Source organism: Prionailurus bengalensis, chromosome B4, assembly GCF_016509475.1.
Source record: "Prionailurus bengalensis isolate Pbe53 chromosome B4, Fcat_Pben_1.1_paternal_pri, whole genome shotgun sequence".
In the NCBI taxonomy this organism is placed as follows: domain Eukaryota; kingdom Metazoa; phylum Chordata; class Mammalia; order Carnivora; family Felidae; genus Prionailurus; species Prionailurus bengalensis.
In genome coordinates, this window is record NC_057358.1 from 127186786 (window position 1) to 127203998 (window position 17213).

The 17213-nt window shown below is 46.7% G+C and overlaps 1 protein-coding gene across 1 annotated transcript in view; it reads left to right on the top strand.

Annotated features, from left to right (window-relative positions):
* The window catches only part of BTBD11 (BTB domain containing 11), a 316953-nt gene extending 299987 nt beyond the window's left edge, over positions 1 to 16966 (top strand). Inside the window, exons 15-17 of the mRNA XM_043562436.1 lie at positions 4591 to 4659; positions 6648 to 6761; positions 14808 to 16966. Coding sequence (XP_043418371.1) covers positions 4591 to 4659; positions 6648 to 6761; positions 14808 to 15017 — 393 coding nt within the window. The 3' untranslated portion in view covers positions 15018 to 16966. The remainder of the gene's footprint in view (positions 1 to 4590; positions 4660 to 6647; positions 6762 to 14807) is intronic.
* Positions 16967 to 17213: the final 247 nt, after the last annotated feature.

The following is a 17213-nucleotide window of genomic DNA, read 5'->3' on the forward strand; positions in this document are numbered from 1 at the left end:
CTCAGAAAACTTAAATGACGTGCCCCAAGTCTTAGTGCTACTTTAGTGACAGCCAGGATTGGAGCCCAGTCTTCCTGGTGCCAAAGCCTGGATGCTTGGTTCTAGAATACCCTTTCTACGGGGGAACAGTGATAATAACAGTGCCCATTTCTTTTTTTTTTTTTTTTTTTTTTTTTTTTCATTTGTTTTGAGAGAGGGAGAGAAAGAGTGAGAGCCGGGAAGGGACAGAGAGAAAGGGAGAGAGAGAGGATCCCAAGCAGGTTCTACACTGTCAGTCCAGAGCCCAATCCAGGGCTCGAACCCACGAAGCCATGAGATCATGCCCTGAACCAAAACCAAGAGCCGGACGCTTAACCAACTGAGCCACCCAGATGCCCCATAACAGTGCCCATTTCTTGAGCACCAGCTATGTGTCAGGCTCAAAGCTGGTGCTTCTCAGCCTCTGCTGGACATTGGAGTCACCTGGAGAGCTTTGAAAATTCCCAGCACCCAGGCTACCAATCAGAACAGGGGCTGGGGCTCAGGTGTCAGTATTTTGGAGCATCTGCCATTGTCCCAGCATGCAGTCAAGGTGGAGACACAGTGCTCTGCACTAGAGTGGATCTCAAGCTTTAACAGGCACCAGAATCTCCAGGGCAGGGGAGGAAGGGGGTTGCTCGATAAAACACAAAACTTGTTGAAATGAAGATTCCTGGACCCCATCCCCAGAGTCCTAGATTCTGTAGGCCTAGGGTGGGGTCCTAGAATTTATATTTCTTACAAGAGCCCAGGTGGTGCTGATGCTGCTGGTCCAGGGACCCCACTGTGAGAACCACTGCCATACATCATCTCCTTCAGTCCTTCCAGCCGCCCCTCCGGGAAGCTCTTCTCCCACCTACAGCCAGGACACAGACCCAGAGGGAGGAAGGTAGTGGCCCCAGCTCCGGCTACTCATCACAGCCAAGCTGAGGTTCAGACCCGGGCCTGACTGACTTCCAGACCTGATCTCCTAGTTGCCCCCCAACTGCAAGGACTTGGGCCCTCCCACCCCCCTCCCCCCCGCCAAAAAAAAAAAAAAAAAAATCACCCGGCCCTGAAGAAAGAATCGTAGGCCCATTTGAGTTTGAGTATGAACTAAGTGCTGGAAAATGCATGCCTCCCCACCTCTCCTGAGTGCTCGTGAAGGGGGCACTTTTGCCATAAAGCCTGGAACTAATTGGGGAGGTTCCTGTAATAAGAACCTTGTAGTAGGCATTCAATAAATGTTTGCTGTGCGGATTCATTGAACGAGAGACCTACGTGGGAAAGCGTGGCCCCAGAGGAATCCAAGGCCTGTAATTGCTTTTGCCTGGGGAAGGTTTCCTGGCCACATTAGCCTGGAGTTACTGTAATGAGTTAGGAAGATTTAGCAGGCCCTGGGGACTTCTCTGTGTGCCTGTCCCTTCCCCATAAAAGAAGAAAAGCCTCATTTGTGGCTTGAAATAGGCCAAGGAGGGCTGAATCCGACCCAGAAGGAGGCTCCCAGGGGCCTGTTCACTCCACTTCCATGCTGACAGAAGAATTTTAGTTAAATGAGACTGCTTTGAGTTTCCTCCCCACAAGACTGTTTAACATCACACACGGGCAAGAGCAGGACGCAGCTGAGGCTACACGTGGAAGTGGGGGCCTCCGTGAGGCCGTGGATGCCATTTAAATCCCAGCTCCATGCAGGTTGACAGCTGCCAAGGAAAACAACTCTATAAACAGGCCCTTTGGCCTAATAAGGGTTCGTTTTGCCCCCTTTGCAGAAAAGGCTTGTGTTGGCAGAGTCTGACGGCAAGGGACAGCCCAATTTAAATCCCATTAGCCCCAGGATCTGCATCTGCTAAGTAGCAGCATTTTAAGTCAACAGCCCAACCTCAAATGAATGACCTAATATGATGGAGGCACACTTTGTGAATGGAGAGGCCCTGTATTTGGGGTAGTTATTGTCATGGCTCGTATTGTTGTCATTATCGGTTTGGCCATTGTAAAAGAGAGGCGCTGGGGGGACCCGTAGATTTACATAAGGCCAGGATCCCCCCCATTCGCTGACATGATACGTTAGATGCCTGTGGCCCATCGGGATGAGGGAGGGGAGGGTAAACGATGCTGTGTTATCATTTCCCAAAGCCTCAGCCACCACCATCAATGCACCACCATCCCTGTGACGAGGCAGGTGGGCACAGAAGCCCAAAAGTCAGTCCGTGAGAGACTCAAACACGAAAGAGGAGGTGAGGCGAGGGCTCGTGTTCCTGTTTAAAGTGCACTTGCTGAGTGCAGGCACGAGAATGCAGAGAAGGACAAGACATAGACGGTCCCATCAAGCTCGCGTGGGAAGTAACACTGCAGTTGTGGATGATGTGTGCCCAGCCAGGGGTTACAGCTAGGACATCTGAGAAGGCTCCACACATGTGACCACTGAGATCGCAAAAGAGGGAGCCCAGTTCAACAGGTGGAGGAGAAGGGAGGGGCATCCAAGCAGAGGGAACAGCATGGGCAAAAGTGCGGGACTGAAAGAGAAGTGGTAGGTTCTGTTAGAGGCAAGTGGGTGGGAGTGATCAGAGTATAAAAGGCAGATGTTGTCCAGATTAGGATGAGAGAAGGCTCGAGTGACAGAGGAGATCTGAAAAAGTAAATTGATTCATAGCAGCAGTATTCATAACAGCCAAGCAGTGGAACCCATCCAGTGTCCCTCAGCTGATGAACGGATACACAAAACGTGATACATTGTTCAGCAATAAAGAACGTAGGAGAGAGAAGTGACAGCAAGAATGAACCTTGAAAACATTACGCTAAGTGTCATCAGCCAGACACAAAAGAGCATGTGTTGTGTGATTCCACTGATAGGAAATGTCCGGAATGCGCGAATCCATCGTGGTTGTCAGGACAGGCCCAGGAGGAAATGAGACTGGTTGGTAATGCGTACGGGGTTTCTCCTGGGCGTGTTAGACATGTTCTAAAATTAGATAGTGGTGATGGTTGCACACCATTGTGAATATACTAAAAACCACTGAACTGTATGCTTTAAGTTGATGCGTTTGCATTATGTAAAATAGACCTCAATAAAGCTGTAAACATACATATTTTTTAAATGATGACTTTTAAACACTCGTGCAAAAGGTAGATTGAGATCAGTCACAAAGGGCCTCGAATGGCCTGAATAAAAACGTGGCAGTGCACAGCAGAGCACTACTGGAGAAAGATTTTTCCACCTCAGAGAACACTGAAGAACTAAGATTTATTCAGTTCTTGCCATGTGCCAGGCCCCTGCTAGGCCTGTTGCATATAACTTAACCCTCTTCAGAACCCCTTGAGGTAGGTAATGTTATCCCCACTTTGCAGATGATGCAACTGAGGCACAGAGAACCTAACTCAATTCAGGTCCCTCAGATCTTAAGCGGCAGGGCTGCTCAGAAGCTGAGGGAGCCCATGTGCAGGGTCCTTGCTCTTAACCACTGCCGTATGTTGGTCACAGACCACTGGAGCCTGAAGGGACTGTGGAGGACAGCCCAGCCCCAGCGCCTCATTTTATAAGTGTCCAAAGATGGGACGTAACCAGTCTACAGATGTTTCCGGCACAACTGCCGTGGGGTGAGGCAGGTATAGTCCATGTGTCATAAGGCAGAAGACAGTGGTGGAGAAGAGCATGTTCACCACCTAAAATTAAAGCTTTGGGGCGCCTGGGTGGCTCAGTCGGTTAAGCATCCGACATCAGCTCAGGTCATGATCTCATGGTTCGTGGGTTCAAGCCCCACATCAGGCTCTGTGCTGACAGCTCAACCTGGAGCCTGTTTCCGATTCTGTCTCTCTCTCTCTCTCTCTCTCTCTCTCTCTCTCTGTTCCTCCCCCGCTCGCGCTCTGTTTCTCTCTAAAATAAATATTTTTAAAAAATAAATTTTTTTTAAATATTAAAAGAAAAAATTAATGGCTTCATGGGAGGTAGTGACAGCCAGTTCTACACATCTGGGGGCCTCATTCTAAAGGGACACCAATTTGCAAAGCTCTGGGACTTTGCACACCATTCAGCCCTCCTTAATACATGAACAAAGAACAGCCTTGCTCAGACTGTTCACATCATCAGTGAAACATTGAAACTGTGGACCCCTAATGGCTTCATCCTGGGTCTTGTCAAGCTGTAATGAGGAGCAGGTGGTCCCATGGGAGCCCAGAGTCATCCCCTGGGACTTAAGTAAGAATCCTGTCAAACTGGGCCATGCTTCCAGAGGAACGACCCCTAGGGTAGGTTCCTTAAACTGCCTGTTTGGGGGCAGCCTGATGGCATGGGAGGTGGAAAGACAAGCCGCGACTGCCATCTGTAGATGGAGAACAGAGAATTGTTCAGAATTGTTTAATGTGATACCGGGCATGCACTTGGAACCCAGCAGAATCACAAGGAGACAAATTTCAGCATGCCATAAGGAAAAACATCCAGCTGGGAGAAGCATCCTAAGTGGAACTTCTCCTACAAGGCAGTGATCAAGCGGGAATGGCCACGCTGGGGACAGGTGTCCTAGAGGGACCGACTGTAAGCTGACGGTGTCTGTGTGCTGACACTGACTGATGCTTTGCTCGCTGTGTCCTTTCTTCCAGCTGGTTATGCAGTATCTCTACTACGGTGGCCCAGAGTCACTTCTCATTAAAAACAACGAGATAATGGAGGTAAGGAAACTGTTGTGTCATCGGGTCGGTGGCTCCTCTGTAAACTCAGGTCACTGGCAGGTGTTGGCGGTGGCTGGGGGGACCTGTGTTGGGTTTTCACTTGGGTGCAGGGTTTGGATCAGAGCCCCTTCCGGAAGGCCAGGGTGCTCAGTGCACTTGCAATAGCAGCTCTGTGAAATCCACTTTTAATTGGCTTTGGGGTGGGGGGAAGGGGGGGCAGGTAAAGGAAGTTGCCTGTGGAGGTGGAGACTAAGTCTAGGCACAACTAGGGCTCAGATACCGTCATCAGGAGCTACCCTTGTGACTTCTGTCATTGGAAAACATTCCCCAAATCACAGTGCGTCCGTTGATACAGAAGCCAGGAGCATTCCAGCCAGTTGAGGATGACCATCCCCCCTTCCTGAGTCTCCTTGGCTCTCCCCCATCTGCTGTCTACCTCACCGTTAAGCCTGTCTCCCCTCCCTAATCCAGGGGCCTTGTTTCTGCTCCCTTCTGCCCAAAGCCAAGAGTCCCTGCTCTTTCCTAAACCTGGACCCCTTGTTGGTTTTCCTATTCAAAACTGGAAGCTTTGAACGGGAAGCCAAGATTACTCCGATAATCCTGAGCAAAGGAGCCAGGATCCATTCAGGTGTCTGTGGAGTCCAGGATGCCTGGCTGATTAGAGATGTCAGAGCACTATCAGTCATTCAAAAGGTGACCCCACACAGGGGTTAAAACATGGAGTCGGAACCAAACTTGGTTTAAATCCAGGCTCTGTCCCTTCTGAGCTGTGTGATCTTGGACATGTTAACCTCTCTCAGCCTCAGTTTCCTTCCCTGGAAATGGGAATAATTATCTATCTCATTGGATTTTTAAGATTGTAAGAGTCCCTGTGTTCAATAAGGTGCTTACCTTCCCATCATACTCTGAGAACCCTTCCATGGTCATCCCCACCCACCCACCCACAGTTACTCTCTTGCCTCTCTGGACCACTCCTTTGACACTTCTCTACCTCAGGACCAAGCTGCCATCTGAGAACGCAGGCTCTTCTGTAACATTTATTTTTATTTTAAAATCAAAATGGGGGCGCCTGGGTGGCGCAGTCGGTTAAGCGTCCGACTTCAGCCAGGTCACGATCTCGCGGTCCGTGAGTTCGAGCCCCGCGTCGGGCTCTGGGCCGATGGCTCAGAGCCTGGAGCCTGTTTCCGATTCTGTGTCTCCCTCTCTCTCTGCCCCTCGCCCGTTCATGCTCTGTCTCTCTCTGTCCCAAAAATAAATAAACGTTGAAAAAAAATTTTTAAAAAATAAAAATAAAATAAAATCAAAATAATGAACGTACTAGTAAATCGTGTAAATAATACAGAAGAGCTGGTCACAAAAAGCAGCTCACCCAGGCTCCCTCATCCCCCGTGCCCCCATCCATTCCCCAAAGGCAATCCCTCTGAACACTTAGGGCCAAGCTACAGCAGTAATGCAAAGGGACAGAGATCTCTGCCCTCATGGACTGAGGGCGACAGGCATGACATCATGTCTGGGGAGAGAAGGGCTCTAAGGAAAACTAAGACAGGGTAAGGAAGGCAGACAGTGATGAAGGGAGATGACCTGAGGCGGGGTGGTCTGGGAGGCTTCTCTGAGGGGACATTTGTGTGGACACCTGGATGAACAGAGGGAGTGAGCCGCACCGAAATCCATCTTGCTGACTAATGGTGTTCACCCATATTTCTAGACGTAACAACTTCAGGCATTTTTGCTCGACCCCCTGCTAGAATAGATGTGAATCTGGTTCACTTCAAACCCCTCTCCTCTGCCATCTTCCCCCGCAACAGAGTTCGATCACTCTATCTTAGTGGCTAGTGTTTCCTTTGGGCTTTAAAGTGACATTACCAATGCCTATATTCCCAGCCTTTCACCTTGGGACACTTCTGCGGAAGATAAGGATTTTTCCCCATGATTGTCATCCCTTTATTTCCACCTCCTAGCCACTAACGGGCTCTTTTTATGGTTTTTAGCTTCTGTCTGCTGCTAAATTTTTCCAGCTGGAGGCTTTGCAGCGACACTGTGAGATTATCTGCGCAAAGAGCATCAATACCGACAACTGTGTGGATATTTACAACCACGCCAAGGTAATCAGTCCCACTCTGGCTGCCCTGAGCATGCGCCGTGTACTGAAATGGGTCAGGCTTTTCCTTCACAGACACGGAGTCAAGGCAGAGAGCTGGTGCTGGCCCGCTTGCTCCAGGCTGAGCCACCCCTGCATTCCTCCCACCATCAGCCTCCTGCTCTAGAAAAGATGCCTTTCCTTTTATGTCACCCCTCCCAAATACAACGAGAGCAGGAACTCAGAAGTTCCCAAAGCAAAGTTGTTCTGAGACAGTGCTTCTCAAATGTTAACGTGAACACGAATCATATTGCAGACCCCGACTCAGCAGGTCCAGGGTGGGCCCTGCATTCTGCATTTCTAACAAGCCCCCAGGTGAAGCCTCTGCTGCTAGTCTAAGCCACACCTTGAGTAGCAAGTGGTTGTCGAAGAGTGTTCTCCAGTCCAGAAGCATCAGCATCTTTAGGGAACGTGTTAGAAATGTATATTCCAGGGCCCCATTCCAGACCTACTCTGAATCAAAAACTCTGGGGGAGAGACCCACCGCCTATGGCTTCGCAAGCCGTCCAGGTGATTCTGATGCATGCTCAAGGGCGAGAATCACTGTTCTAGAACTCTGTTCCTGGTGCTGGCTGTGCAGTAGAATCATCTGGGCACTCACTTAAAATCCCTATGCTTGGGACCTATCACAGACCAATTAAACTCACCTCTGGTGGTAGAGCCCGGGGAAAGGTGTTTTCCAGAGCTTCCCAAGTGATTTCCAGTGTGACCAAGGTTGGGAACAGGTTGCCAGCCCTGGAGACCCCCAAGGAATTCTCCTGGTCAGGTGGACTAATCAGAATCACCTGGGGAGAGTCCTGAATGTGTTTAGCCCCCCACCCACAATGGTCTCTGCAGTGGAACCCAGGAATCTGTATTTTTAACAAGCTCCCTAGGCTACTGTTGTGACTTCAGTCCTAAGGCCAGTCATGACTCCAATTTTTGGGAACCACTGACCTCCTCTCATCCAATCCATTTCGCATGTAGGGATACCAGGACCGAGAGAAGTCAAATAATTTGTCCAGGTGCCATTTTATTTTTGTTTCATGTGCTCAGGATGGGCAGATTAGCATTTGCTAGGAAAAAACAGTGAAATGAGTTGAGATCAGGAATTTAGAACAAAAAAGTCTTCTTTTGAGTAAGTGGAGCTCAAGAGACATCTCCCACACCTGCTGCTTTGTAGAGTGACAGCTGACGTGCATTACACTCTCATCGCCCATCCTGAAAACTCAGGTTGCATTTGAGATGTTGTTTTCTGTCTTATGCCAACATCCAACGAGCCCTTTTAGTGTGCAGGCGCCTGTGCTAAGAGCCATATCACACCTACTTTTTTTAAAAATACTTTATTGTCAAGTTACCTAAAATACAGTGTAGTCTTGGCCTCAGGAGTAGATTCCTGTCATTCATCACTTACGTACAACACCCAGTGTTCATCCCAACAAGTACCCTCCTCAATGCCCCTCACCCATTTTCCCTGCCCCTCCCAATCCCCCACCCCCATCAACCCTCAGTTTGTTGTTCTCTGTATTTAAGAATCTTTTATGGTTTGCCTCCTTCCCTTCCCCTATGGTCTTCTGTTAAGTTTCTCAAATTCTACATATGAGTGAAAACCTATGACATCTGTCTTTTTCTGACTGAATTATTTCACTTAGCATAACAACTTCCAGTTCCATCCACCTTGTTGAAAATGGCAAGATTTCATTATTTTTCATCACTGAGTAATATTTCATTTTATATATATACCACATCTTCTTTATCCATTCATCAGTTGATGGACATTTGAGCTCCTTCCATAATTTGGCTATTGTTGATAGCGTTGCTATAAACATTGGGGTACATGTGCCACTACAAATCAGCACTCCTGTGTCCTTTGGATAAATTCCTAGTAGTGCTATTGCTAGGTCATAGGGTAGATCTATTTTTAATTTTTTGAGGAAACTCCACACTGTTTTCCAGAGTGGTTGCACCAGTTTACATTCCCATCAACAGTGCAAGAGGGTTCCCCTTTCTCCACATCCTTGGCAACATCTTTCCTGAGTTAATTTTAGCCACTCTGACCGGTGTGGTTTTGATTTGTATCTTCCTGATGATGAGTAGTGTTGAGCATCTTTTCATGTCTGTTGGCCATCTGGATGTCTTCTTTGGAAAAGTGTCTATTCATATCTTCTGCCCATTTCTTCACTGGATTATTTGTTTTTTGGGTGTTGAGTTTGGTAAGTTCTTTATAGATTTTGGATACTAACCCTTTATCTGATAAGTTGTTTGCAAATATCTTCTCCCATTCTTTCGGTTGCCTTTTAGTTTTGTTGATTGTTTCCCTTGATGTGCAGAAGCGTTTTATTTTGATGAGGTCCCAGTAGTTCATTTTTGCTTTTATTTCCCTTGCCTCCAGAGATGTGTTGAGTAAGAAGTTGCTGCGGCCGAGGTTAAAGAGGTTGTTGCCTGTTTTCTCCTCTAGGATTTTGATGGTTTCCTGCCTCACATTTAGGTCTTTCATCCATTTTGAATTTATTTTTGTGTATTACACCTTCTTTTTTAATGCTCACTACAACCTTTTTAAGTAAATGCTATCATTAGTCTCATATCATAATAAGAAAACTGAGGCACAGAGAGGGGAAGGAACTTGCTTAAGGTCACACAGCTACTATGGAGATTTATGTGTGTGTGTGTGTGTGTGTGTGTGTGTGTGTGTGTGTGTGGTAAAATGCACATAACATGAAATTTACCATTTTAACCATTTCTAAGCGCACCATTCAGCAGCATAAGCCCATTCACATTGTTGTAAAATCATCATCACCATCTATCTCCAGAACTTTCTATCTTCCCAAACTGAAACTTTGGGAACCATTTCCCTTCCCCTCAGGCCCTGGGAACCACCACCTAACTTTCTGTCTCTATGAACTTGACTACTCTAGGGACCTTATATAAATGGAATTGTACAGTATTTGCCCTTTGTGACTGGCTTATTTCAGGTAGCACAGTGCCCTCAGGGTTCATCCATGCTGTAGCATGTGTTGGAATTTCATTTCTTTTTAAGACTGAATGATATCTCATTGTCTGGAGAGACCACATCGTGTCTATCCAGTCATCCATCAGTGGACACTTAAGGTGGTTTCTACCCTTTGGCTACTGTGAATAATGTTGCTGTGAACACGGGACAAATATCTGTTCAAGTCTCTGCTTTTAGTTCCTTGGGGTTTGGGGTATATACCCAGATGGGAAAACCTAGATTTGTTTTACTCCAAAGCACAGGCTCTTAACCTTGCTCTCTGGCCTAATAAATGGTTGAAATATTTGCAATAATCATTGATACACAGAAGAGATCTTCTCATTGGTCATCAGTAAATCAAAATCTACACACTACTTACTACACACACACACACACACACACACACACACACACACGGTGCTTTGGTTAAATGAGGGTTTTACCAAAATCTGGTCTCTCAGGACACAGCACATTTTTTTTTTAATCTTTAAACTGAGTACTCTGCAGAAAAGCATCCAGAGACTGCTCTCTACCCAAGAAGAGAGCCTGATTATGAATCTTGTGGTCCTTCCCCCTCTCCTGGCCACAGACACTCCAATTGTCCTGTGAACCCAGCATCCACAAGTGGCTTTGCCATGGCCTGTCATGTTGTCAGCAATCCATTTTAACCACTTCAGGCTCCTCAGCAGACAGCTTCCGCAGCTATTGTATTTAATAATGCAGCCTGATGCAAGAGGAGCCCAGGTTGGGAATACATTAGTGCTATGGGCTTTGAATACCTATGGCAGGGAACTGCCCCTTCTGTTTATGTACCTTTGCAGCCAGAGCTCTGCCTTTTACAGACACGAGACTCTGCCTCGGTCTCCCAGGCCACATCCTGGTGTGTTTCCAATGCAAAAGTCTGCCTTTCGTGACATTTGCATAGAAGACAAGGCAAAGCCAGCCAGCCCCTGCCCTTTCCCCGTTCTGTATGCTCTTGCCCCTGTGTTACAGATACTGCAACACCACTAACGAGCACATGCATGTGGATTCTATTCCTGGCAGATTGTACTGCACATCGAGGCGAGTTTAGTAAAAACGGAAAAGAAAAACCAACTCTTGGTTCAGAACCCCAGGAAACACAGGAGTTTACATGCTAATAACAATGTCCCAAATGTCAACAAGACCTTGGCAACATTACCTCTATACTACATCTAACTGTTTGAGACAGCTGTGGAATTTTATACAGATGAGAAGTCCATCCCATAAATGCATGGCTTAACCATCTTTTTTTTTTTTTTCCTGGTAAATCTGTCCCAAATTATTCAGTCGTAAAAAGGGGGCCTTGAAGCTTCTGATGGCCCTTTCAACCTGAGAAAAAGAAGAGGCTGGTTCATCAAATTGAATCTAAGCTAATTCAGTAAGCCCAACCATGCACTGTGCTAGAAAGAACACAGGTTTGCAAAACTAGGGATTCATTCATTAGTGTTTATTGAGCACCCACTATTTACCAGGAACTGTATTCATCAGAATATAATAAAAAATTAGTAAGACATGAGCTCTACTCTTGCAAAAATTACAGTCTAGGACAGGGGCCAGCAAACGTTTTCTGTGGAGGGTCAGGTAATATTTTCACACAGGCCATATGGTTGCCATAGTAATGCAAAAGCAGCCATACATGATGCATAAAAGATGGGTGTGGTTTTGTTCTAATAAAACTTTATTCACAAAAACAGGTAGTGGGCCAGATTTTGCCCACAGGCCTGTAGTTTGTCAATCGTTGGCATAGGAGATGAGAGTTCCCACCCCAGTTCTGTCAGTCATTATTTGTGTGGAGGTAGGCAAGGGTCTGGTGTATAGTCACCACTGAATAAATATCACCAAATATAAATGTAAGTATTTATTGTACTTGTTGTTCTCCACTTACACTAACTTGTGATGAGTGACATTTATATACAAAGCAAGTGGCCAGGTGTGGTCAAGGGGGGTGCTCTCTGTGTCCACAGAATCAAAGATAGGCGATTCTGAGCCTCAGTTTCCCCACCTGTACAATGAGGGCTTGTACTCTGTGACTCTAATGTCAGGGTTCATGTTGAAAGAATGAAAGCAATCCTAAGATCTCTCCCAACTCCAGGGTACTGTGCAGCTATGGGAACCCTGGGTGGTAACAAGCCCTCTTGCCTGATAAACCTCACCACGTCTTCTAAGTTTCTCAGAGACCGCATAATTACCTGCTTCCTAAATGCACTGAAGAGCATCGTACCTTCTGAGTCACGCCATTCATTCTGTGGCTGGGGAAACTGAAGCACAGAAAAGTGATATGACGTACCCAAGGTTGCACGTGGTTTTTATACATACAGTTGCCATTGGCTCAATGAATGGTGTCAGTGAGTTCATGGCCACAACCTTGGTCCGTTAGCTGGGCTAGGTTCCATAGACACAGTCAGTTCCCTTTTTCCCAGCCTGGCCACCTACTCTGTGCATGAGGGTCACTGGATACCAGTTGGTGAGAAGGAGAGCGATAAATAGTTTACATTTATAATGACAACTAATATTGAGTGAGTGCTGACTCCAATTGACCATTGTTCTGTCACTCCATGCATTATCTCATTTTAATCGCAACAACAGACTGTTGAGTAGGTATTATCATCAACCCCATTTTATGGATAGGAGTTTGGAGGCAAAGAGAGATTGTATAAATTGCCCAACAGCCAATAGCTTAGTGGTAAATCTGGGGCGGGGAGGGGGGCAGGGCAGGATCCCAGAAGCCAGAAGCCCCTCCCTTAACTACATTCCTAACCTACCTCTCCTAATTGTGACAAACGGCAGAATCATGGTCTGGGATGCAGGTGTCATAATTCTTATTTTGAAAATGATGCACCTAAAGCTGGAGGCCAAGTGGCCCAGCCCTGGTCACATATTGAGGGAGGTGGGTGAGCCCCAACTCAAACCCAGGTGTTCCAGCTCATTCCACCATAGATAGTCCTGTTAGCACTGCCTCATTATCATTTCCCATCTAACAATTAAGTGCATCTCTGGGTTTTTTTTTTAATTTTTTTTTAACGTTTATTTATTTTTGAGACAGACCATGAACGGGGGAGGGTCAGAGAGAGAGGGAGACACAGAATCGGAAACAGGCTCCAGGCTCTGAGCGGTCAGCACAGAGCCCGATGCGGGGCTCGAACTCACAGACCGCGAGATCGTGACCTGAGCTGAAGTCGGACGCTTAACCGACTGAGCCACCCAGGTGCCCCTCTGGTTTATTTTTTTAATGTTTATTTATTTATTTTGAGAGAGCGCGTGGAAGGGGAAGAGAGAGAGGGAAAAAGAATCTCAAGCAGCCTGGCTCTGCACTTTCAGCGGGGCTCAAACCTACAAACCATGAGATCATGACCTGAAGTCACTTCAGTCTGTGACTGAAGCACAGAAAAGTGTTTTCAGCTTCAGCTGAAGTCAAGAGCTTACCGACAGAGCCACCCAGGTGTTCCACATCTCTTGTTTAAAGGACAGGATAGTTCAGAAGGATGATTCAGCATTTGGATAATTTAAATAAATCAACATTTAAAGAAAGCAGTGGGATGTTATCTCAAGGAGCACTTCAGAACTTCTGAGCTTCCAGTTCATTGCCATAGAGGGACTTTGGAAACTAGAAAAGATCTGAAGACAGCCAGCCCACATATCCGCATTTACTTCTGTGCTTCTAACGTGAGTTCCTCCACCACGCACACATGAGGCTGAATACCTGGCCTCTAATTAATGGTATCAGAATGGGGGCAGTGTCTTAATGGTTAAGCACACAGCCTTAAGGATTCAGTTCCTGGTTCTGCCCTTGACACGCTGTGTGGCTTTTTGTAACCTACACTCTTGTCTGTTCCCTCATCTGTAAATTGGAGGTGGTAATCTGCCTTCCTTCAGGGAAGTTGAAGATTAAAGGAGATGATGTACTTGAAGTGCCTACTAAGGTGCCTGGCACATTGTAAGCCCCCAGTAAATGTTCACTGTTAGTTCATTACTCCGAGAGTTAACTGCTCACTCATACATTGAACAAACAACTTACCAAGTGTCTACCATCTGTCAAGCCCTCTGCTTGGGCTTATAAAGGTGAGCTAGGTCAACGTAATCCCTTCCTTATCGGCTCAGTCTGTGAGAAACCCCATCTCTAGATCAGTGTCTCAGCCTCAGCACTGCCAGCTTGAGCCACAGGATTCTCTGCTGCAGAGTCTGTCCTGTGCATCGTGGCATGTTAGCATCCCTGGCTTCCACCCATTAGATGCCAATAGTACACACATCACCGCCACCACCCAGTCGTGACAATCAGATCCTCTCCACACTTTTCCAAACATCCTCTGGGCAAAAATCACCCCTGGTTGAGAACCACTGCTCTAAATACAGAGAATTGGTAGTCAGTGCCTACTCAGGGTTGCTGTGACAGTCAAACAGGTTAATAACACTCCAAGAGCATAGAGCTGTGTCTGCAACTCCATTCATGTCCCAGTTGTCTACAGCCACAACAAAGAACCGTAGAACCCAGGGGATAAAACAGTAAACCCTTCTTCGGCACATGAGTCGACGGGACAGCTGGAAGTTTCTTCTGGTCTCCATGGGCCTTGCTTCTGACGTCAGCTGTATGGTCAGCTGTGCTTGGCTTTGTTGACCGTGGCTGGACCCTGTCACTCTCTCTTCTCAGTTTCATGGAGCCGCTAACCCTCCAAGCAGGCTCATCAGGGCTTTTGCTCCCGTGACAGAGGCAGGTTTCTGAGCAAGAGTGCAGAAGCACAGACGTGGCCACTTGAAGGTAGCTCAGAATCAGCAACTGTGGCTTCTGCCGTGTTCTGTTGGCCTGAGCAAGTCACAAGGCCAAGCAGTGAAGAAATGGACTCCAACCCTCTCATGAGAGAAGTTGCCAAGTCTTGTCCCATGAGGGTGAATATATCAAAGGCTAGAGAATCGGGGCCATTTTTATAGTCAATCTGCCTTAATAGGTGCTCACCATTATTAGCTGTGCAGGCAGCCAGGTGCATTTCAGAAACATAACTGTCTCCTGCTTCCTCTTGCCCTCCACAGTTTCTTGGAGTCACAGAGCTTTCCGCGTATTGCGAAGGCTACTTTCTCAAAAACATGATGGTCCTCATCGAAAACGAAGCGTTCAAGCAGCTCCTCTATGACAAAAATGGTGAAGGGACGGGCCAGGATGTGCTCCAGGACTTACAGAGGACGTTGGCCATCAGGATTCAGTCAATCCACTTGTCATCCTCCAAAGGTTCTGTTGTATGAAACATCCAGCGCAGGGAACAGTCCCCTGGGGACTTTCCAGTTCTGCTGCTGCACTGGCTTCACACAAACACATACAAAGTTCACCTGGCATCTGTTTTTGGCTAGGCCAAGGAGCTGCCTCTCCTGCCTGAGCTTTTCTTGAATAAGCAATTCCAGCTCCTGTGTGTTCCTATTGAGAAACAAAGGACATTCCACTGGTCTGCAGATCAGATCTGCAGTGGGGTCCAGGGTTTGAAGGTCAACATGGGACAGCCAAGCCAACCCCATCCGAAAGCACCCCTGGGGCACTTGAACGCCCGTTGCCGGGACCACTGTTAAATGGATGAATTGAGGAGTAAAGGTCATTCGGGTTGCAGGTGGACAGTTGGAGAACTGAACTGTTCCGACCCCAGAGAGTGTTGTGCTCACATCAAGGACCTTAGTAGCTACAGCTCAGCGAGAGTCAACCGTGGTAGCAAATTGGTGAGACTGTTACCAATAATGAAGAAATAATTTGGCAAATTTTTAGGGGTGGGAACTTTTTAAAATGTTCATAAAAAAAAAAACAAAAACAGGGCAGCCTTGTAGTTTAAAAATCTATTTCTAAAAGCGCAACAGTTCATTTTCAATTGAATCGTGTTTAGGGATCTGTGTTTTGAGTTTTGGTTTTTTAAAAAAAAAAAAAACAGTAAGTCGCAGGTCTATACCATATAAACATGCATCTGACAAGATACTGCTGATATTCTATACAAAGTGAAATAATAATCTTGCCTTAGTGATCATGGTTACACAAAAGAGGTGCACTGCCAATAATTATCTCTAACTCAATAGCTGAAAACAACTTGCATGCTAATTGTGATTTCGGGGTGACAGTAAAACAGCCCCACGTAACAAACATGCATCTGCATGGGCCCGAGCCAGTGAAACATTATGTTTGTGCTTCATTTTTGCCAAGGTAAAAACGTTTCATCACTTCTTGCTAAAAATCCATTCGGTGAAACTGTAACATATTCCTTTCCTTTAACAATGATTCTGGGATGCTTTAGCAGAAATGTGTTCATAGATGATGCTGATCAGGGGCGGGAGGGGCACGCACGTCCAAGAATTTACTATGAATCCCAAAGTTTTCTCTGTACTCTCAAAAGATGTTAATAGTTTGCTACTAGCCAGAGAATATGACTATGTTAGATTATTTTTAAAGATGAAATATGTATGATAGGAAGGATTCTTTCTGTATTCTGAGAATGTACAGTATAGGGTTATCTCTGATGAAAGTTCCTATCGACAGGGTTCCGTTTTCTCTGCCATATATTATAAGCAAAAGAGATTGGTGAAGTGCCACAATATTCCAAATAGTTTTTCAGTTGCTGCCTTTTTCTCTTGTCCTTTCCTTGGAAACCTAGATAGAAACAAGAATGACTTTTGCCCTTTGGGGTTGGCAAAGTTTCTTTGGTAACCCTATTTCCTAGCATGCCTTTGGGAAGTTGTGCACAGACCCCAGATTCTAAAAGAGCTGCTGTCATGCTCCCTGAGCCACTGTTCACAGGACTGAGGCCAGGTTACATGGGTGTGATCCCTGGAGCAGCTCCTGGGCCACATCTGCCTCCAACATCGGCTCTCACGTGATTTGGATACATGAGGCCTCTCTTCAACTTGGTCATTTGCAAACCACCGCAGGCCCTACAATCAAATGAAGAAGGGAGAAAAAAAGAAAGGAAAAAAACTGCCTGCAGAGGAGTCCAAGTTACAGATACACACAGCACGTGCGTGAGTCTCTGCTGCCTCCTGCCTCCTCTGTGTCCTCAGAAATGCTGCGTGATGTTCCCTTCACCACGACTGACTTCCCCCTGTGAATGTCTAGTGCTAGTTTGGGGCCTCTGGGCTTCGATTTGTACAGCGGCCAGTCCTGACAGGCTTCTGTTCTAGTTTGGTGTGCTTTCTCTGTCATTAAATGATTTTCCCAAGCCGTGCATCGTGTGTATGGTACGAGTGAGCTCTTTACCCAACAGGGGGAGCCTGAGAACTTCGTTCAGTTAAAAGATTGGAGAAGGTGGCCGTGCAGAAAAAGTCGAGGAAAACGGAGATACAAGGTAAAAGGTAGGGGCCGCCACCTGTCCACTCTGTCAACCAGGGGTTGGCTGTGCAGGCTCGAGTCCCCTGGGTCTGCATATACCTCTGGGTGCCACCCTTGGAGGACTTGACAGGTGTCACCACTTT